This window comes from Falco cherrug, chromosome 2 (genome assembly GCF_023634085.1).
Source record: "Falco cherrug isolate bFalChe1 chromosome 2, bFalChe1.pri, whole genome shotgun sequence".
NCBI classification, from domain to species: Eukaryota; Metazoa; Chordata; class Aves; order Falconiformes; family Falconidae; genus Falco; species Falco cherrug.
In genome coordinates this window covers 91,556,417-91,579,451 of record NC_073698.1, presented here as the reverse complement: position 1 = coordinate 91,579,451, position 23,035 = coordinate 91,556,417, and the positions used below count along the sequence as shown (strand labels likewise).

The 23,035-nt window shown below is 37.1% G+C and overlaps 1 protein-coding gene across 1 annotated transcript in view; it reads right to left on the bottom strand.

The window, feature by feature from the left end:
• The window catches only part of MAP3K15 (mitogen-activated protein kinase kinase kinase 15), an 87,266-nt gene that overhangs the window by 30,290 nt on the left and 33,941 nt on the right, over positions 1-23,035 (bottom strand). Inside the window, exons 4-10 of the mRNA XM_055702548.1 lie at positions 20,575-20,768; positions 17,933-18,101; positions 16,540-16,646; positions 3,490-3,660; positions 2,273-2,385; positions 1,099-1,258; positions 334-484 (exon numbers count right to left, since the gene is read on the bottom strand). Of these exons, the coding sequence (XP_055558523.1) occupies positions 334-484; positions 1,099-1,258; positions 2,273-2,385; positions 3,490-3,660; positions 16,540-16,646; positions 17,933-18,101; positions 20,575-20,768 (1,065 nt within the window). The remainder of the gene's footprint in view (positions 1-333; positions 485-1,098; positions 1,259-2,272; positions 2,386-3,489; positions 3,661-16,539; positions 16,647-17,932; positions 18,102-20,574; positions 20,769-23,035) is intronic.

The following is a 23,035-nucleotide window of genomic DNA, read 5'->3' as shown; positions in this document are numbered from 1 at the left end:
ATCTCAAAGTAAGGCCTAAAAAATTTCCAGGTGAAGAGAGAAGGGCAAGACAAGGCAGGAAGAGGCTGTGTTCCTATGTACAACAAAACAGTATTATCACAATTTGTTGTAGGAGACTTAAAAGTATTTATTAGGATGCTTTTAGGGTAGTGGGTTAAATGTTTTGGGGTTTTTTTTATGGAGTAAAGATTAGCAGAATACAGGGTTTGAGTTCATGCAATGAAATAACAGGCAGTTAAGTATGTAAATATTGTGTTTAGAGTCTTCCAATGCTTGTTATATCCTATCCAGAAACAGAAGACATGTAACACTTGTTTGGTCATAGTATCTTACTGGAAATCTCAGTCCATTAGTTGTTTCTTTTGTTGCCTCAAAAATTATATCTAGCCAGAAAGTCAATCTTTCTTGTCTAGGAGAATGTTCTACGGTGAGTTTCTTGAAACGCTGAATTAGCATCAGATTCTGAACTAATGATTTCAAGTACCTAGAATGTATTGAATCGGTGAGTTAACAGAGAGAAAAGAAAATTTGACCAGATTCTAACTTAACTGACTTATACATCCAAAAAATTTACTGCAAAATTAAATGTACTTTAAAAGCTACCATAATGGAAACAATTGTGTTGATCTTTACACTTTTCTGGAAAGAATAGCAAGTTCAGTCAAAACTTTAAGTCATAAGATCACATGGATGTTCGTGAACAGTATCTTTTTGCAAAAAGGTAGTTACATGAGTTGTTACATGGTGATTAGACAGGACATTATGAGCTAGAAGATGGAGGAGGGAAGCAGCAGCTACCCAAACCCTGAGAAGAGTTTTCACAATCTTTACACAACTCTTTCACAACGAATCACCACTGATTTCCAATTTCTTTCTTTTAAAATGTGTTTCAATGGGATATAAAACTAACGATGGGTAACTTAATTTTTTACACACACACCCTTTCTTCCCAAAATAAAAGAACAGAGTATAAAGTCAGTTACAAACAATCTAAGATGGAAAAATCCAGTCAAGTTATTCAAGTGACTACAAGATTTTTTTACAATTTGTGTATTTCCTTACAGTTGGGTACTTGAGTTACAGCCTTCTATCACTTACCACATTGGAGGTTTCAGCTTAAAAAGTTTCTCTGCTGCTTGTACTGCTTTACCAGCATCATTAGCCAGCATGCTCACACTGAAGAACTGTCCCACATCCCAGTAATTGTTCATTTTTTCTAGGCTTCCTTTTCTTCCCAATAAACTGTTTAATCGCACACCTGTAAAATTTCAACAAAGCATATTTTCCTATCAGTAAAACACTAATGAGTTTTTTTTACTGCTAAGTCTATCAGAAGAAAACTAATAGGACTTGATTAAGCATTAGCGATAAAGTGGAGCAAGTTTTCCCGAGAAAAAAAAACGTTACCCAGCACAGAGGCTGGGTCTGCAAATAACATCCCCTATACAGTTCAGACAGCCAGACCTCCTACCAAACACGGTGTTGAAAAACCTCTTGTGCTATCGGTCTCGGCTGTTTGATATCTGATTCTCAGTGTAAGCAGTGTAAGCATCACTGTATCCTCAAGATCTGCACCTACTGCAAGGGATCAATGGCTAGAGGCTTACACAAGTCTACCCTGGAGTATGATTTAAAGCCACTCCTGCCTTCTTCCCTTTTGAGGTTCAAGTATATGTTTCAGACAGGATGTGATTCCAAATATACTTTTCATCTATTACCTTTCTAGGAAGAACTGTAAATCTGTTTCTATCATATGATTTCTTTATAGGTATATAGTGGTGCATCTACATGGAAGATGTGACTCTAGGTAGACAACTAGTTACTGTCCTGGTAGATCCTTCCAGGCAATACTTCCTGTGGATCTCCCAGTTCAGAGACAACACAAACCTTGTGGATCCTTCTCTAGCATCCCTGAGGACAGCTGGGTCACACTCTCACATCGTCCTGTCTTTGACCCCTTTTGGCTATGAAACAAATAATCTCTGTGGTGCAGTAAAGGCAGTTTATGAATGGTGCTGAAGTTGGCCTGTCCTTGTTCCTCTCCCATCTCTGGGACTCTTTAAATGGGCCAAGTTACTAGAAAACTACTCCAAGGCAACAAGGAGAAAAATGGTCCTTCAGGATGCCTGTGTTTTAGACTGCCATCCAGGACCCGTCACTAAACAGCCTGAAACCCCTTTCTGTCTGTGCAACCCATCAAGAAAAGCATCTTGTTTTCTTCATCGGGAGATAGGCAGAAAACTCATCTGTGGCACTGTGTGTGGATATTTACCTATTTTTCTCAGTTCCATTGAGCTTTCAAACTGTTGTCCTGCAACAAGTAGCAAAACTGCAAGGTTAATTCCAGAATACAGAGTTGACTGAAGTTCAAATCCTTTGCGATACCTGCAGAGAAGAGCCAAGAGCTCACATCTCACCGCACAGAAGAACTGAAATACTGCAAAGTTTCAGTAGGTGTTTTAAGCTATTAATTTACTGTAAAGACTATACGGATAGTCAGTACCAATGGCAGTCTTTGCAAAGGGCACTTGAAAGAAAGTAGCGTTTTGCCTTATGATGAGAATGAAAAACTTCTGCTTAGTTTTATGTCCTGACGACTTGTGTAATTTTATGAAAATAAAACAAACTGGTTACTGCAAAACTTTTAAATGCAACAGAACCTAATTTGATTATAATATTCGCACGAGAGAAGCAATGAAAGTATTAGTCTCCAGTGCAAGCTTTACAAAATGTCTCCAAGTCCTTTGTTTCAATGCTTCATGTTCATTAAAGTTAATGAGACACAGCTGACAAAGGCTGAATGCACGCCACTAGCTGGTGCAGGATGAAGACATCCACCCGTGCCTATGTTCACTACTACCCATACATGTTGCACTTAACCATGTTGAGGTGATTTGGGGGGAAAAACAGAGAAAGAGACAAGAGTATTTCAGTTACAGTACAAACCTATATTGCTAACATTATTGTACTCAGCAATAGTCTATGTGATTATATAAACACACCTATGTGAACGGTATGTCAGTGAGAGCCTGTGTGCACATGCATGCCTTACTGTCTTAAGAAAATTCATAATGTAGTTTATCAATATTTTTTTATATATACAGTAGGTCATTGCATTTCATGAGGATCCAACATGGAAATCATCCCTGCACAGAGGTCCAACATAAGCCCCATGTTCTCACTTGTACTTAATTTTGGCTTTGAAGCAGACTAGTTGGTTTTTTCTCTGCAAAGACATGGATGAATCATCACCCTGCCCCCACCCCAGTAAATAAGTGTATCATTTTATATTCATGACAGTCTATAAAGAGAAGCAAAGAAACACATAACCAAAGATCTGGTGCTCAGTAAACCAATTACTCAAACAGGACCCTGAAAAAAGAGGTAAGTAGAACAACTGATCTAATTCTTAAAGCCCTGCTTTTTGTAACCAGAAGTCTGAAAATGTTTTTAAATAGATATTTTTGGGTTGGTTTTTTTTCCTGTTACCATTCAATGGCATGATCTCGACTATTGGTATCTTTACAGTCAGAATCAAGAAACATATCCTTGTAGATCCTCCCACATAAGCAAAACATATCTGGAGCAGGGTGATCACACGTCTGCAGGACCTGAAGCATAACTTGTAGTGCCTTCTGTCTGTCACCTGCATTATTTCTTCTGAAATCAAATACAGAGAATAAAATAAATGAGTTCAGATCTGAAACGGTAACTGCAAAATGGTGGAGTAACGTTATGCCCCATTTTTCTCACAACCCATCCATCATTACTGTATACAGACTTGACTTTATTTAGACTGATGTACGATTGTTGGTTGACTGATAAAACCCAAATGTATTCTCCTATCATGGGACTCTTCTCCTAGCTCACATAAGAATTAATTTAAGCCCAGAACTCCTCTATGAAAAAAAATCTGCCATCCAACTTGATCTCTCCCTGTATCAGCAGACTCTTCACATCCTGCAATAAGAAACAAGTGCTTGTTTAGTGTTCATTCCTGACAATACTTAACAAAACTTGCCATTTTTAGCATTTGAGCTGACAGATCATTCAGCTATGCCCAAAATCTGTAATATTGAAACCAGAGGAACCAGAACCAATACCAAGCAATACTTACGAAACACAGGTGGAGCCATGTCAATCATATTTTAGCAAAAAAAAAAATATGTTGAAAATGTTGGAGCTCAATATAAGGCCTTTGGACTACAGCAAGAATATAAGGGCAAAACTGAACTGTATTTCTTTCTTAATTAAAATTTTTCAGTTTAGAGAAAAATTTGGAAAACAAACAGCTGCCATACAGCTCCTTTTGACAAATATTTAACAATCATATCAGTAAGAAATCAGTGATTAAATAACATTTCCAGTCATTATTATTATTATTAAACAGAATTTTTGGCTGCTTTTACCTTGCTGGTTTTTTAAGTTTAGAATTCACTATTTACTGCAAAAAGTCACTTCAAGCAAACAAAAATGTCTATTTGCAAGAGTAATGCAAACACAGCTTAAAAGTAATAGCCTCTTCAAGACATTTTTTAATCACTGGAGAGATTTAAAAATATTTACCAACCCCTTTTCAGATTTTCTGATCCCTACCTAGGTATCCAGGAACAGGTTTACAAGTACTACAATTACTTTGTCAGCAGTACCAGTAGCAGATAATGCTTTCTGGTAAATTCATTATTTGCATGTCCTGAAAGGATTAATATTTACTGTAAAGTGGCTCAGTTCCTTAGAAAATCAGCTGATGCAATAAGACCAATAACAACTCATCTGTAGCAAAATTCATGCTTCTGTGCATGTTAGGTGATGAGAACATCTAATAAGATTAAACAGATTTGTAGCTAGTTGTGCAGGCTTTATCCTACCTTTGATGTCATGGACAGAGTGTAAACTTTCACAGTGAGTACTTTAATATTTTTAAAGCATTTTTTCTTCAGATTGACTGTTGTTCTGAAATACTCGTCTTCTCTAACGACCACACAAGGAAAAAGTATCTTTTTTCAGTTTTACAAGAAATAAACAGAAGTTAAAATGTGTGTGTATGGGGGTGTAAATCCATTGCACAGGTCAGCCTGCTCTAGTCAAATCTGTTCTGAACTAACCAGATTCTCTAGGTAAGAGAACCTAAGTTTCACTGGTGTTAACATGAACACAGAGAAAGCTGAGTAAACAGAGCTTAGAATAAAATCAGGTCATAAAATCTAAGTCCAGCAGCTCCCAGGTTACGTGTAACATGGTCACAGAAGTCTGCATGTGTTCAAGCTTTTGCTGGAAACACAAGAAATGCACAACTAGTACCTTACTACTTCAACATGAAAAAAAGAAAATAAAAAAAAATCACTGCTTCCCAGACAAGACAAACTTTGAATTGACCCTGCTTTGTTGGAAATACATTAAATACTAATGATAAGATAAAGAGGTGTTATGTACTGCTTGAAAAAGCATAACTTTAAAGTAAAAAATCAATGCATAAAGCAAGACCCTGCTCAAAATAGGACACTATGCAGATCATCACTTCTGGACATCAAAGGCCAAACCTGTACACAACAAATACAAGAGTAGGAGCATTTCAAAGGACCAAGCTCTAAATAAACAGTGTACTAGAGGACTTAAAATAAAAACAAAAGGCTTTTACCTCTTGTAAGATAAAGAAAAAATCATAATTAAAATATATTAAAATAAACAACAAGTATACACTAAATCTAACAGGATATTATTAAACAAAAATCAGGTTAAAACTGTTTTTCACAGTAGCAGAATTTGATGCTTATTAGGCAATGCAAACCAAACATCAATTACAATGATCTACAAATTTGGGAACAGTTACCATTTTCTAAGAGAGGGCTAACCAAGAAAAAAAACAACGGAAAAATCACATAATTTAGGTTACAAGCAACTTCTGTAAGTCAATATGAAAATATACTGTTGGATAATATGCAGAACTTGTTACGCAGGACCAAGATAGATTTTCATCTTTTATTTCATACCCCACACTTTGTCAGATCTGCATGTCTGACAGCTTGTAATTTGTTTCAAGGTGTCTTGGAACAGGTCTGCAGTGTTACCAATGCAGGAAAAGAGATTATCTTAAACCCTTCAAGGCTGTAGCACTGACATTATTTTTCTTACCCAGTATCAAATACATTACCTTCCCCACCCTACCCAGCCCCAATCAAAGCCATAGTAGAGCAAATCACAAAAATGCTGGTTGGAAGGGACTTCTGGAGATCATCTAATAGAATCTCTTTCTCAGTGCAGGATCATCTCCCAACACCAGACCATGGCAACCTTGGCTTTGCCTGAAAAGCTGAATCTATTAAACCTCCAAGGATGGAGATGCCACAGCCTCTCTGAACAGGGAAAGCTCAAGTACTGAGTGTTATGATGTAGAGTCATGAGGACAAAGGCAGAAAATGTTATCTTTCTGGAGTGAATTGGTGCACCAGGTGAGACTGATTCTGCGAAGAAAATCCCCTGAAGTTTTATAAGCCAGAGCAGAATCCCAGTAGGCTGCGACAGAAAGGACCCTACCAATTTATTTTACTGCTCTTTTGTTACAGGCCAGCTTGCACTGAAACATGTGTTCTTCACGGTATTACACAAACTAGTCACTTTGGGAATTAAATACAATTTTGAAACAAGTATTTTTCATGGGCACTCTTCCACATACAATCTGCCAGCCTCTCTATATCTGGATAAGATACATCCTACCTTAAACAAGTCTGCATACACATGCAGTTAAAATAGGAGTTTCATGGTTTGTCTGAGTTTGGGGGGAGTAGTTTTTAAAATCACTAATCACAAACTGAAAATTCTTTCAAAATACAGTTTTACCCTTACAAAATATATTTTAATGGTAAATGAGCTAGGAAAAAAAAGACTACTACAATGTATTTTGAAACGATATTAAAACAAAGAACATGCCTTGGGAAAGCAGTTAATAATACTAATTTTTCCCCACTGATTTCTTTGTTAGCACATTTTAGTTCTCTCCCTACAAACCTTGCCTTGTGGAAGCTCGCACAGAAACCAAACAAAGACTATCAGTCTAAATTACATGAAGACAATAACTGCAAAAGCTACTGCCAGTGAGGAAAGAGATCTTCAAGTTACTTCAAAATATTAGATGATTTATGAAAATATCCTAGTGCTCAATAAAACACTGCAAAATTCCCCCACAAGCAAAATGCTAGAAATTAAAAGGAAATGGACAGAGAGTAAAAATTAAATAATTTAATTTAAAACTAAACACATCATGATGCCTTTTTACAAATACCCAGCACACTAATCTTCAGTACTGTGTACAGTTTTATGCTGTGCTGGAAAAAGAAAACTATTAGGATTAGCGAAGAAAATCAAATGAAGAGAATGATCAATGGGATGAAATGGTTTCTCTACAGAGAAAACTTCAACAAACTAAGCTTTTCAGACAGAAATTACTTTTTTTTTTTTTCCTTGAAAAAAAAATTGTCCTGAAGGACACCTTTACAGCCTCTAATCACTTCCTCTAAATTAGCCTGGATGTTATGTTGCCAGTTTAGTTTTGCCTGATAGTTTGTATCCTCCAGAAACTACTCACTGATTTGCTTGCCAATTTACTAATTTGCTCACTGCAATGTTGCCAAATGATTTATCTGTCTGCTTACTCCACCATGCTTCTTCAATCACAGCAGCAGTCTTCTCACTTCCCTCTCTACACAAGCCTCTTCTACCAGTCTTCCTGTCCTGCCCAACTATCCACTCCTCCTTTGCACCTCTGAATCACTCTGTAGGGCTACAAACCTGCAGAAAATAGCTTAGCACATAATAATATATATTTTTTTTTAACATGCGCATATAAATACATATAGTGAACAAGCAGAACTGAGGTACGATCAAGTTACAGTGCAACTTCGTTTTTTTATCATGGTCTAATTTCCTGCTCTCCAGCCCACCCCTCTGTCATATTTCGTCTTAACCCAGGGTTGGAGTCAGACATTCTTACTCATAATGAGAGGTATTCAGCTGAGACACTTTCCTCTGAAGTCAAGGGGCAAGCTGTAAAATGAAGCAATACCATGTCTTCCATAAAGCACAATACACTTACAACCTTTCTACTACTAAGTTACGACAGGATTTTTTCTGTCTCTCCCCACCCCCACTTCTCCACAGTCTCCCTCTCAGAAAGAAGCTGCTGTTCCATAACGTGGCAAATTCAGTCACCGGAACTGTGGCTTGGATTTTGAAGGCCAGAGGTACTCTGTGCTGCTGAGACACATTTCCTTGTTTCCATGGGGAAACAACTACGCCGCTAAGCAGTAAGTCCCGAAGATGCACTCATGCTCTTCCCTCGTGTTGTACTCACAGCATCCTCCGCAGCTATTGGTACTTAAGAGACCCAAGACACTCTCAGATTAAAAATTTATAAACTGCTAATGGCACCAGAAACAGTCCCTCCACAAGCCAGTCCTGCCCCCATGCACTCCCCACCCCCACTCCCAGTTATCCAGGCCTCTCCCCCTCCAAAGCACAATAATTTGTTGAAGTTTGCTTCAGTTTGTACAAGTTTTCTCTGAGTTTGTACTGATGGAGTGAGGTTACAAAACCAGCAAACAATTAGCATTTGCAGAAAGCAGATTCTTTACAAACCCATCCTCCTTTTCCCTTCCCAAATTTACTTGACAAACACAAAAATTGCCACCATTGTTTCAGGAAGTCGCTGAGCCACAGGTTGGTGGAAGCAGTGGGAGTATTTAGGGAGATTTATCGCTATGCTTCTTCCTGTCTTCATACTCTTTCCCAGGTATATGCTATCGACCACTGTCAGAGATCACAATCTAGGCTAGAAGGAGTTATGCCTTGAGCCAGTATGCCCATCTGTTTCTCTCTCCTAGCTCTCAAACATATATTTCTGTGATATATTCATATCACAGCCTCTCACCTGGAATAACACTGCCTTACAGCAAAATGCAGATTTTTGTTCTCTTTTTGATTTCATGGCTTCTCCCCTTCAAACCCATTCTCTTCTCCGAATCCTTCTCTCCACTGCAGTCATTAAAAGGAATCCTAGTTTCAAATATCCCTAAAACAAAAATCTTCCTGCTTCACAGACTAATTTTACCAGCTTTAAAGTGTTGGCATGGCTAAGGAGCCAGAACTACACTCAGTGAACCAAGCCTTTGTCCAGCAAAGTTAACAGGAACGACATGAATTTCCCAAGGACAAGAATTAGCTTGCTCTGTAAGTAACAGCTGATACAATACTTTTTTTCACCTTTTTTGTTCACATCTTCCTCTGTATGGCTTGTTTCTATTTGTCTAGCTGGAGAAGACTATATACTATAGAAAACCACATGCCAGTGAAAAGTAATTTCCTCAAGGGAATCCACCTTTATATTTCATGTTGACTTACTGATTTGATTTTCTCTTATTATTTTAAGGCCTTTAAAAACAAACAGATTTCTTAAAGAGCAATGCACAGGGGAATAAATCAAACCATAATAAACAATTTTGAAAATGTTTCCCATACATTCAAAAAAGGTAACCTGTTTTTTCCACTCTATTCCTATATGAATCTTGTTTATCTTCTGATTTCAGCCTTGAAGCAGCTATCAAGTTTACTGCACATATTACAATTTTAAAAAAACTCTGATCCCACTGTCACATTGCAGAGCAAATGTCAGTGAGACAACTTAATCTGTTAGTAAAAATAGCACTTTTCATAAAATAACTGGTCTTCATAAACAATACTGTGTTATTATCATAGCATTTTCATGTATTAAACCTTTGTTACAGTAATGATATGTAATTAATAATAAAATAAGTATTTTCAATTTTCTTGCATAAAAGAGGACGGTGCTAGTTAAGTATGCCTTAATGACTCCATCACAGATGTTCTAAACTGGTACTAACTACAAAAGACTACAACAAAAAAAGATTAAAAAAAAGTCTTAATTATTGAGGAATACAACAACTAACAAGAGTTATTACACTTGCACTTTCACTTAAAACAAGAAACTAATCTGTGACTTGAGACACATTTCACCAAAGATGTAATTTGATTGTAGAACCTTCAATATTTAGAAGAGTGAATGAGGAAAACAAAAACCTGAATTGGGCTTTGAGGCTGGAACTAAACTTAAAAGTCTGCAGTTAGCTACAACAATGAAAAAAACCAGCCTTTTCCCCCCCTCATATACACTTCAGGTGCTTCATGCAAGTCACTCATATAAAATAAGGAACCCCATAATGTGTTTTTCACTAAATCTGAGTAACTGCAGAACAGAACATTTTAAATATCCAGTGTTTTTCAATGGGAATAATTTCCTAAGGCTACTATTATTCACAATTACTAGTGATTTTCTACTTGCACCTTGTTATGCCCTTCACTTGCTAATTGCCCTTTTTATTATTGTATTGAAGTATGTTGCTTGTTAAAACACATCATGCTGAGTTAAATAATAGTGACTGCAGCTGCCCTCATCTTTAATATAAGTGAAGATAAAACTGCCTTGGAAAGAGACTGAAGTCTTCACAGCTCTGGCCTCAGGCCAGGGCTGGGTTTGGTTTTAAAGTCTACTCTGCTTTGAATAGAATTTGGCATACCCTCTGGCCTCTTTGCAAGCTTCCAGAATTGCTAACTCCAGTTCTGGTAAATAAGGTCAATTTGAAAATACTCAAACCTAAGTGTACTGAGAAAAAAAACCTGCTATGCAGCCCTAAATTAGTGAAGTAGATCCTAAGCAAGCAGCCAGCTGACTGGCACACTTAGCATTTAAATTAACTACAAATATCTGTATTTTATCTATCTGCTATATATATATATACTCCAGCAACAGGAAATAAACCAATAAAGAACAAACTAGCATCCTTTTTTGCTACTCTTAATCCGATTACAAGAAAGCAAAATTCACAGAAACGGACTGCAAAACTTTCCTGTCCCACTGGCTTTGATGATGATTTGTACTGCTCATGCGACTTGCTCAATGCTTTTAGATAATTTGAGGCAATATCAAACACAGAAAAGGGCATGGTTCATTTTATTCTAAAATTATTAAATAAGAGAAGGTATCCTATAAACTTTTTTTAAAACTGTAATATCACAGTTGTTGCTTTTTATGTAAGACTTGGTGGAAAACAATTGTAGTTTTTTCAGAAGAAAACTTTAAGATCTTCTTTTACTGTTTATGGTTCCTTTTGATTCCAGATGGATCAAAAATTTAACTGTTGGTTATAATTAATCCACATGATACTTTAAAGCATTGAAATATTGTGATTTCAAACATAAAAGACATAAATATATGCATATATAATATATTAAAAACCATATTAAATCACTTTATATGCCCATCTCCCTTGAGAAGAATCTTTGGATTTTTTAATTAAAAAAAAGGAGGGGAAGAAAAAAGGCTGTAACACTAGAGAACTAGTTTTAACACCATGCCATGCATGCAGGTAGTATTTCTACCTTCTTTTCATTAATAAAGACAGGCATTGCACTAGATATTCAGGCAAATTACTTATTGGAGGCATAGCTGCATGTGTTCAGATTCTGTGGATTCAGATCCAGATTCTGTAAGACATCAAATCCCAGGGTAAAAGCTGCCACCAAAAAAGGGTCATTGACCAGCTCCTCTATATGTGAGTCAATATAAGCACTTGACAGACCTCAGCTATAAAAGCAGTACATGAAAGAGCTCATCTGGCAAGAGCCAGGTCCTAAAGCCAGCAGTAACAACTGATGTCAATCCCATGAACTCACACAGGGAGGAGTGGACAAAAGTAACAAATATAGTGACATGCAAACTGTGGTGCAACACACAGGAACTTTAAAAGTGTAAAAGCTCAAAGTTTCAGAAAAAAACCCCAGAAATTCAAGTAAACATTACAATGTAAATTCAGGCTCCGTACACGTACTTGCCAATGTAAAGTTAAACTTTGTGATCAAGGGTGGTGGTGGGGTGGTAGCGTTTTGTTGTTGTTCTTATTTGTTTAAAGGAAGCATGACTACTGCTCATCTCATACAAGAGCTGGTTTTACTGTGAGGTTCTGCCATGGACTTGCATTTGCTATTGGTGTTGAGGCCCCTGCCTCAGGAGTTGGGATGCAGGTAGAATAGAGGCTGGGAGCTGCAGGAGAAGGGACAATCATACACCTGAGACAGGTGGAGCCCATCCCACATGACTATCTTCTAGCTTTATGCAGGTCCTTTCACCCAAAGACTTGCCACAGATATGTGCAGTCCTTATTTTATAGAAGCACTGGCTTGAGAGCCTGAAGGCTAATTAATAAAGGTTCATTCACATTTATTGTCTAAGACAATGGGATTTTTAAATATGTTTCATCATGTTTTATACTTTAAAAGACAAGTCACACTGTAGACACCTCAATTTGAGAGCCTTTAATCAGCGGACTATGGGTATCTGTGTGTTAGTTCCACATGTGTAAATGTAAGTAAACACTGTTGTTCTGTTTCTCCATATAGTGATAAATTACTCAGGTATTGCAACAATAAACACGAGGAGACCCATAAAAACTTCATGTGTGGGGTGGAGGGCTGTGACATATAATAAATGTGTATTTACTTATCATATGGCACTGTTAAATTTTTAACAAGCAGATCAACACAAAATATTGAACTACTGACCAGTTGACCTCCAGCTATTCCAGTGCACCACACCAGACAAAGCTCTCAAAAAAATCAGACAGCCTTCAATTAAACACACATTTAAACCAGAGGAAATAAAACTGAAACCTTAATTCAGAAATGTCTCAGTTGTCAAGAATCTGGAACTGTAAGAACATCCTTTCATGGCAGCTCTCATACCTCATTTTCTCCTTACACAGCGCTTGCCTCCCAGGCAAGGCATATCCACGGGCTGAAGTAAACAGTCATCTACAACTCAAACACCCAGCCCTCAATTACACAGCATCTTAATTCATACCAAAGCTGTGAATATAAATCTTGAAACATTCATGTTGCACATTCAGACTGAACTCATACCTAAAGATGTGTTCCATTCTGTGCCTAAATCAAGATACAATCAAACCTAAATCTCAGCTGGGAAGCAACAAGGAACAACATCTTAAACCAAGCCATGTCTGATAAAAGAGAACACACTCTGCTCTGCTTGTGTGTGGAGTCAAAATTAATTAGCTGAAGACACTGGTAAAGGAACGGTGTTTTGCTCCCTAGGAGTTCTAAACAAGCAGCCAGGGTAGTGACCTATTTAGCCCAGGCTTGGAAACAAGCACAAGCCTGTCATTGCAAACATCCGTTATTAGCCTCTTATTAAACAGAAGAGACGACAAATCTGCTATGTTCTCGATAGTCTGCTCCGAAATGGAAACCAAGGAGGAAGATAGTGATCTAGGAGAGGGGCTGTGCTTAAAAACCTGGTATGTGAATCAGGGTACCAGAAATTAGCATGAAAATACTGCCTCCCTATACACAATAATTTTGAGTGCTTTAGAACATTTCTGCACAGTACTCCGCAGGCAGGCCCAGGCTTGCTTTGTGCATGATCCAAGCCAGGTCAGATGCAGGCTGGCTCTGAAGCAGAAGACATGCAGCTAGGCTGGAACAGTGGTGAGTCTAAAGTAAAACATCCCTGTCCCTTCCCTTAGCACAATTTGTGAACTTGGACCCAGAACTGCACACAACTGTGGTTCAGATTGGGCTCGTGTCCACCTGATGCAGCAGCAAAGACCTGAAGCCCCCAAAAGCAATCCTCTACCACTTGCCTGCTACATTGCTAGCTCTGCACAGCACTGGAGCACCACTGACTTTAAAATGTTAAGTGAAATTAATTGCCAACAGAACTCAGTCACAGAGTCCAAAAGGAAATAAATGAATGAGTGTCTCTGTTGATTATGACCACAGTTCTGGCACACTTTCATAATGAAATTAAGCAAACATTAACTTCTGCAGGGTCAGATATTCTTACAGCTTCTAGTTCTGTTTTGCTTATCGTGTATTTTGTTCCTAGTAGGGTCAGACTCACTGAGCAACATTAATACTGTTCTGTATGCTGGAATTAAAATAATATTAAAAGAAAACATTGTTCTGTATTTTTATAAATAGATCTTGATAGAATTCACTAAAAAAATTGTTTTTAAGAAATTGCCATGGAAGTAAGATTCCAAAAGTAACACTCTGGGGGTCATTTTGAACTAAGTGGACTTGTTCTGAAAATGTTTAAGTCTTAACATTTGACTTTTGTCCATTATTTTGTTTAAGGCAAAAACATCTGTAGAAGCCAAATTCTGCATTCTCACTGATGGAAAATTGGCCATTTATTTCTGAGAAAAAAAAATCCATAGAAATGTTTAAATTGTTCCCAGAAGAACACAAGGAGAGCCACACTGGTTCAGGCTAGTGATCAATTTAATGAAACCTGTTGATGGGAAAAGCGAGTTCATGAGTAATTAATTTTGCCTTGTCTTACCATGATGCTATTGGCATTGCCAAAATGGAAGATTTAATGGTATAAGGTTCACATACTGCTCAAAATACAAATAATTTGAGGACAAAGAATGCAAAAGATCTTGCCAATTTTATTATGCACATTGAAATGAAAAAGCTTTAAAACCTGATCATACCAGGATATTTCCCTAAGGACAAGGCATGACCCTTGCATTATGCTTATTGGCAGATTTAAACATCTTAGTCAAATTCCTGAAATAATAAAAAGTTGGACAAACTTCTTCTAAAAAATAGGGCTAAATCCTTTTTTGTTGAAACCACTTCTCAAGCCATCAGTATGGTATCTTAAGGAGAACTGAGTTTCAGAAGCTTTATAAGATCATAAGGTAGAAAAAAACATACAATTCTGTAATAACAATGATGTTCAACAACAATAACTGTACAGCCAAGAACATGGTTTATAAAAGAAATGCCAAAACACTGGCTTCTACTTTAAAATACTGCCTTAATGTGGTACAGTAACAATTTTAGACCTAAAGTACATATTTTTATTTTATTTTTAAAGTAGTCTAATGAGAAAATTTTCTCTCAGTTGATGTGATATCAGAGAAAACTGCAATTTATATAAATGCATCTCTGTCTTCAAATTTTCTGCAAGATACGATTCAGCAAAACAAGTGAACAGACTTGTAGATGGTTAATCAGCTAAGATTTAATGGTCTATGACACCAGAAGTGGAGAACCAAAACATCCAGTGTTCACTTCCAGTCTTAAAAAATTCATAAACCTACATAAGCTGAATTATATGTAGGAACCATGTTCATATATTTGGTATCAAGAGCTAAATAATTTACCCTTCTGCTTATAAAAAAAGGCTTTTTCATTTAAATTTGGGTTAAGGTTCCAAACATGGGTCTAGTTTCCTTTTTCTGTGAGAGATTTGGGCATTGTCTGGCACCTGATAAGTTCCTTCTTACAGAGATAATTCTTATTGTAATCAATCCACTTCTCAGAACTTAAAGATTTTCTTAATAAAAAAAGGCATTTTAAAAAGATTTAATTCCAACTTTCAAAAAAACATGACTATAGCTAGCTATCATAAAAGCATGGACATTAGAGTTATGTGCAGTATCAGTCACACCTATGCTGTATAGTCCATATACTCTCTATTACTTACTGCCACATCTTTCAAAGATCACTTCAAGCTAGTTGCCACTGCATCACTCAGCCCATTAAACAAACCACCAGATCCTTTCCAAAAATCACTGTTTTCTATGAACTTTCCTGTTGATATGTACTGCATTCTTTGCTCCTATGTGTATGACCTTGGATATGGTTGCATGAAAATATTTTTTTTCTTTTTAAGAGAAGACAATCTACAAAATGTTGTGAGAAGACTGTTCTTCGAGACAGAACTGATGCAGTAATACCCAATATTTTTCTGAGCAATGATTTTGCATTTACTCCTAAGTCTGATGAAACTGTCAAATGGCACCAGACTTATGACCACCTTCCATAAAACGCTACAGGAACTACTTTTCTAGTTCCTAATCCTTTTGACATATGCCATCCTGACAATGCCCAGTACTATTTTTTAGTTAGATTGCAGGTCATAATTTTTAACACCATGTGGATTGCATCTAACCAATTACTTTTCTTATTATATGTGATTTCATTTGATTTCAATGCAATCTTAATATAAATTCTTTAGAAATTAAGTAACTATTATACATAGACACTACAGAAATCTGTAGCTAACTATAAGAGTTCAATAATATTTCTGTGCTTCCTAGTCTAGCAATGTGCCTGCAGGTCCAGAGAACCTTCCAGCCTTTCAAGGAAACTGTATCATGCATGATACGTGTTTTCACGGATTAAGCAGTGCTTATTATCTATTACTTTAATAACTTACCCATAACCCAACTCTATCACACTAAACTTTTCAAGACATTCAGAATAATCAGTGACTCAGAATAAACAATCTCAGCCTGACCAAGGACCCGTTGGTATCATTGGAGTCTTTCACGATTACTCAGGTGGTCTTTGGAACAGATTCACTCTCATCGGGTTGTTGACAAAATGATGGTTGTTGGAAAATAATGATTTCAAACGTTATCAACCGATCATTCTTACCGATTTAATGCAAAAGCATAATGAAATTTAATGTTGTGTTGATCAGCCAGATCGCAGGTAGGAAGCATTTCTAGTGTTTCTACCAGCTTCACCATAGCATCGTAGTCCTGGTATGAATTAAAAAAAAAAAGAAAAAATTAAAGCCAAAAGAAAATAAACTGAAAGCAGAAGAAAGCATCACTACAACGTATCATGACTGCTAGACAGTATCTCAGGTGACTGTTCCTGGAAAAGTCAGTGACACAGACTCTGGGTAAGGAATTAAACAGGGATTTTGTCTGTCCACATCAGTACTTGCCTCTTCCTCACCTCAATGCCATGGCCCAAATCATGGAATCCCTCTGGCCAGTTTGATTGAATACACTCCCAGCACCAGGAAAAAGACGTGACAAGTCTGGCTCTTTCAGGCCTTATTAAGGACCTCTGATGAATGACACTTCATCAGATTGTCACAGACTCAAGCACAGTTCATTCTGCCATGTGTCAGCCGTTTGTGCGTTCATTTTGGCTTCTCAGGGGTAACCTGCATATACACTGCTGAAGAGGCCAGTCTACTGACACCACAAATGGCCTCACATTACTTAATTTGTTGATTCAAAACTGTTTCAAGATGTTTTCGTTTCTCAAGGGAGAAGACCTTTCAAAAGAATGCAAATGATCACCAGAGCCAATCAAAATGAAGCTGAATAAAGTGCTGCAGGAAAATACGCATCTCAGATCAGTTGGGTAGTGCAGGATAATGTGGTCACCCACTTCTCTTATGACCCATTTACACTAATGAAATAACCAACTTAGCTCCTGATGGAAAAAAAATGTCAATGGAATTGTTGGAAGTATACTTCAAAAGGAATGTCAAACACATAAACTGTCAGATTGGAAATACAGGCTGTGTTTTAGCAAAAGCAGAACTTACTTTAAAAATAAAATCAAGAAAAAAAGATGCAGCTATATTTTAAAAATAAGTTAGTGTTTGTCTGCATGACAGCTCTCAACTTAGGCACCTTTGGCCAATACAATGGTCACAAGAAATGTATTTTCTTCATTTCTAAATATATCTGACTATAGGAGCGAGAGAGGAAAGGGAGGGAAGGGAAAAGAAAACTTTTTGCTTCAGATTTTTCTTTTTTTTTTTTTTTTTTTAAGGAGGTTAAAATCAATGAAAAACAAAAGGAGGAGAACTCAGGAAGTCACCTAATTGGTGTCTCTTGTTCATAGGGAAAATAAGTAAGAGTCTAAGGCCCCTTAAGTTGCCCAACAGGCAAGTCAAGCTGTTAAACAATGTAACAATTTAGTGTCAGTTTTGAATCACTGTTTAACAAACAATGAAGTACAACAAAACAAGCAAGCAAAAATCCCATGATAAAATAATCTTCCTTAGTCTTTAGGAACATACCTGAATATCTCTGTAAGAAAGAAGCAGGTTTATGACTATGTCAGAAGTCAGCACTTCAGTATTATCCATACGAAGCTTAATCCTGGCCAGCTCCTTAGCCAGTTCATCTCCTTGATACTTTTCTCTAGCTTTTCTAATATCATTTAGCAGTGTTTCTTTATAATAGGCACTAAAGAAAAAAAGATAGACATATGGGAAGAAGACTGTTAGATGCTTCCTATGAAACACGGTTATATTTCTAATAAAAAGCACGATTTCTAATAAAAAGTACCATTTTCTCAGTGAGGTGCACATCAAACATTTCCACGTTTTTCATTAACTCACCATAAATATTCCACCTTACCCCATCTCAGACTGTGGGGATAGGTATCAATGTGTTTATAACCAGGACTGTGAAGTAATTTTATCACCACAGTAAAACTGGGGCATTTGTTTGCCCCATTACTGACCACAACAGATGTGGTACTTGGTAACCTAAAGGCAGCTGGAATAATTGGGATAATAAAGTGTCACAGAGATGAAAGACCAATGTGATGTAAAGAGGAGGTACATGACTTTATCATGAATGGAAGAGGCTTTCAAACAAAGAAAGTAAAACAAAAATAAGCCACCAAAAGCTGATTTAATTGCAATCTGTTTGATGAACAAAATATAGAATGTAGGTAGGATCTATGTAAAAGCCCCCAGTAAGTGCACGTTATTTATGCTAACGTCAGTGCACAACACAATACTGGAGCTTTTGTAGAATAATAATAATAAAAAAATCATATATAAGTTATCAATATGACAGTTATAAACAACCTGGACAGGCTACTTAGGGGTAACTTTTATCTGGAGCAGCTTATGGAATCTCTAGTTTGGAAGTTAGCAGATGTCAGCGGACAGATACTCAAGCGCATACAACGCATTTTTGTTTACAAATGAGTACTGCAAAGTATTCAACTTTGCTTAGCATAAGCCCTACACATGGCAAACAAAACTAAAGCTCTCTGTCCCATATACATTATATCTTACATATAACATGTAAGATATGCTTATAATACAAAGCAGCAAGGTCACAGTAAGCATTATTTGAAAGCTTTTAGTAGTTGTTTTACTGTCAGCAGAGGTTGGGCCTAATTCACCATAGATTTCCAACCTCAGGTTTCTATCCAGCATTGCCTTCTACCAGCCTAATCACAGTTAGTTCTTCTTGTGCTAACCAAATGAAATGGGGAGAATGGGGTAATGTTTTTCAAAGCATCCAAATGATTTAGGAATAGGAATCTCACTTTCAAGAATTATGCAACACTTAACCTCTTCAAACTTTTTCAAACTTTTGGCAGGAATGAGGGATCATCTAGCTATATCTTCCTCTTCACTGGGATTTACCACAACAATGTCTAAGTCTGCAGCTGTACAAACACCTCTTTCAGGCACTTCAGCCTGAAAATGAGAAAAAGAAGAGGCTTTACTATAGGACTTCACAACACAATTATCAAACCAAAATCATCCACAACCCTGGTCATAAACATCAGAGATGAAGTATACAGGTAGCTTTGGTCAGCTGGTGCCCAGAGCACCATTTCACAATGACACAAACACTAAGTGGTACCAAAATTTACTACTAACAGGACCAACTGTACTACTAGTTTCATGAGTCTGCACTACTAAGTACAGCTCTCCTATATGCTGACCAACTCTACTGAGTATGCTGACCAACTCTATTGAGTTTCTGCCTCTCCTCTTGTCCTTTCCTCAAAGTGGGCTGGTGTCACCTGCATGTAGCCTCCCCTCTAGCACTGTTTTGGAGAAGCGGGAGGCAGCCTGTGCTTCTTCAGGCCAGCAATATTCCAGCCACTGCCCAGCAAGGTGCCAGAGAATAGCAGGCCTACCATGGATGGAGGTGTAAAGGACAAGGTGTGTGCGGAGAGGGTCATCTCTGTGATCCTAAGAGTGGGACCAGGTGAGAAAAAGAGTTTTTTAGATGGCAATGGGGAAAGAGAAAGATATCAGAAGGCACTCAGTCCTACCTCACACTTCAGAATGCTAGGAAAAAGAAAACCTAGAAGCTCAGTCTCTTCCAGTGTTTTTCCAGAAATACAAACAAAACCAGACTAGCTGCAGGGTATAGGGTGAGCAATCAAGAAAGAGACACTTCCATCTTCAGCCCCAATCCTCAAAACTCCAACAGTCGCTTGCAGAAGTAGGTGAACAGTATCATGTTTATTCGGCGATGTCAGAAGGCTAATGTTAAAAACCAAACCAAAACAAAAAACAAACCATGGAAGTTACATTTGATTACCCATTACTGCAATACGTATATATACACTTACTTGGTGACAGTCTTTGGCTTTGAGCTCTATGAAGAGGCTGTGATCTCATCTCCTATTACAAACTGATGCACTGTAATTTATCCTTAAGCACTTTACCTTACCCATGGACCAACTTTGCTTACTTCAATCAATTTCTAGCATAACATGGTTAGTTAACTGCAACAGTTGCAGGACATCACTGCAGGAACCAGTAAAGTTAGCAGCTTCTTTTAGCACTATATAAAGTGCAGTGAAAAAAATAAATGCTATTAGAGATTCTGCATCTTTTTTCATAACATTAAAAAGGGACTATCAAAGATTCTGGGGGTGTATGTGTTGTAAAATTACCATGATGTAACATGAACATCCTTGAGAAGGCTGATAAACTTGTCCACCAGTGGGACACAAAGTGGCCCCAGGATATTGTCCCAGTTGGGTTGTATGTACTCAGAAGCTCTTCGTTGGGCATCACTTTCACAGCAAAAGTAGTCAGCGCAAGGTGTGACAATATATGGAATAAAATAATAATTGCCACTGGAAGCCTAAAAGAAAAACAGGCACAGTTTAGAAAATAAATTAAAGTGAAAACATGCTTGTATATACGCAGAATCTTTTACTGTCAGACAAAACAGCTAGATTAGGACTGGTGCACTCTGAAGCTTTAGCACAGTGCAAGCATTAAACTCAAGGAATTTTCCATGGAAGAGTTACAATATTAGCAAGGGTGATGAATAAGGGTCCAGCTCTGTTAAGCAGCAATACAACAAAACTGTTCAGTTTTTTAATGTGATGCACAGACCCCAATAGGGTCTGACAGTTACAAGCTAACCTTCTGCTCCCAGATTTGTGGGGTCAGAGATACACTTGCATCCTCTCAGCTCACTCTGTGCTAGGAAGGATATGATGCATAGCTCCCCACAAAGAGAGAGAGAGAGAGAAACAGAGGCATTGGAAAGACTAAACATTAGAGATGTTTAATCCACAGGAGTCTACAAAACATTTGCTGCATGCTGCCATCAGACACCAAACCAACCAACCAACCAACCAAACTTTGACATGTTTTGTAATATATTTAAGACTTCTAACACAACATTCTAGAAGTAAACCCCAAAAATTCTTAATATGGCACATTAAAAAAAAAGTAAACATGATCAAGGTGCTGAAAGCGGAGAGGAAACTGGAAATGCCCTTCAAAGCACAAGACCAGCAACTTCAGTCTCCAACTCCTGAGCAAGTCCCCCAAAACCAGAAACTGCAAAACCACAGCTACTAGAAGTACCAGTACCCCATCTGGAGCTACAGTAATTCTCTGTTGTTAAAAAAACAAAAGTAAACTGCATCCCAGAGTAACTAGATAGGAACGCTGACACATGAAGATGTGTCAGTATGACACATCTAACACAATCAACTACCAATAAATACCCTTCAACTGCCACCTTGGGGATATCAAGGCATCAAACATGTACAGCAAAATCATACCTTTAATTTTTTCGTATCATCTAAGCCTGCAGTAAAGCCGTAGCCATTTAAAGAGACCTTAAACAATTGGAGAACACTGAGATGATGGGAAGAATGGATATGAAGATGGCATATTTTTATATGCATTAATAAAACAGACAAGAGAAATAAGAAATAAACTGTTCATAGAAAGTTAACAATGTAGGGCATGTAGTTACTAAAAATAGAGATGGAAAAAAAACTGTATCAGTACATTCTGTTGCTGAACTGAGTCTGTAAGGATTTAGAATTTTAAATTATTTCTAATAGATAAAGATCAAGCCACATTCTTTCCTCATAAACCCTATAGTACAGTGTCTCTGTTGTAACAATATAATTATCTGTTGCAGTGTTATCTTTACTTCCTACTAAAAAAGTTGGAAAAATTGCAACCCAAACCACCAGTATGTTAAAACAATTTAGTCTCAGGTTTATTCAAATAAACACTCAGTTCAGTGCAATACAAAAGCTGCTTGTATATAAACTTTATTCCTAAACCTGTTCTTGCAATGGCAAGAAAAAATCCAATTTGAAAGTATGATGTATCTTGTCACACAAAAAGAACTGCAATTATCTACTGAAAAAGCAATTTTCGGAAAAAAACCGAAATGACATGTGAAACATTGTATTAATCTTATTCAGCCACCATCTCATCTATTTGACTTTGATTTCTCACCTCTTTTTGGATACTGAAATGTATGCAATTAAAAACATATTTTTATCAATAACAGATACATTTTTGTGTGCTGAAGCCAGGAACCTCATATATATTTGAGCACATCACCTTGTCTGAAAAGCAACCAGCTCCAATTTTCCGGTTTCTTCTGTCCAATATTTGCATATAATAAATTATAAAGCCCCTTCACACATGGTGTGTGGCCTTTCTAATAGAGCCTTTCTTATCTTCACTATGTAAAATATGAGTTCTGTCCATCTACTTTTCTTATGCTATCAAGAGTTAAAGATAGCTAAAAATATAATCTTTGCTTCTTCTGATTGTCTACTGAAGGATGCTGGACTCTGACACCAAAAGCAAATTGTGAAAATTACTGTCCTGTTATACACCAACTGTTGCTTTTTAAAATAATGAATAAATGGCACAGGTATGTATGAAATAACATACGGTAATTCTAGCTGCAAATATATACAATCTATAACTTATGACTTAATTGTAATAGAATTATAACTTCATAGCTTATAGACTGCATGCTGAGTTGCTTTATATCAGGATTAGTAGTTAAGCCATTTTTATTGTCTTATTTTGAGAAATTTTTAGGTTACAATTACAAAAAACAAGTAGACTGGAGAAAAA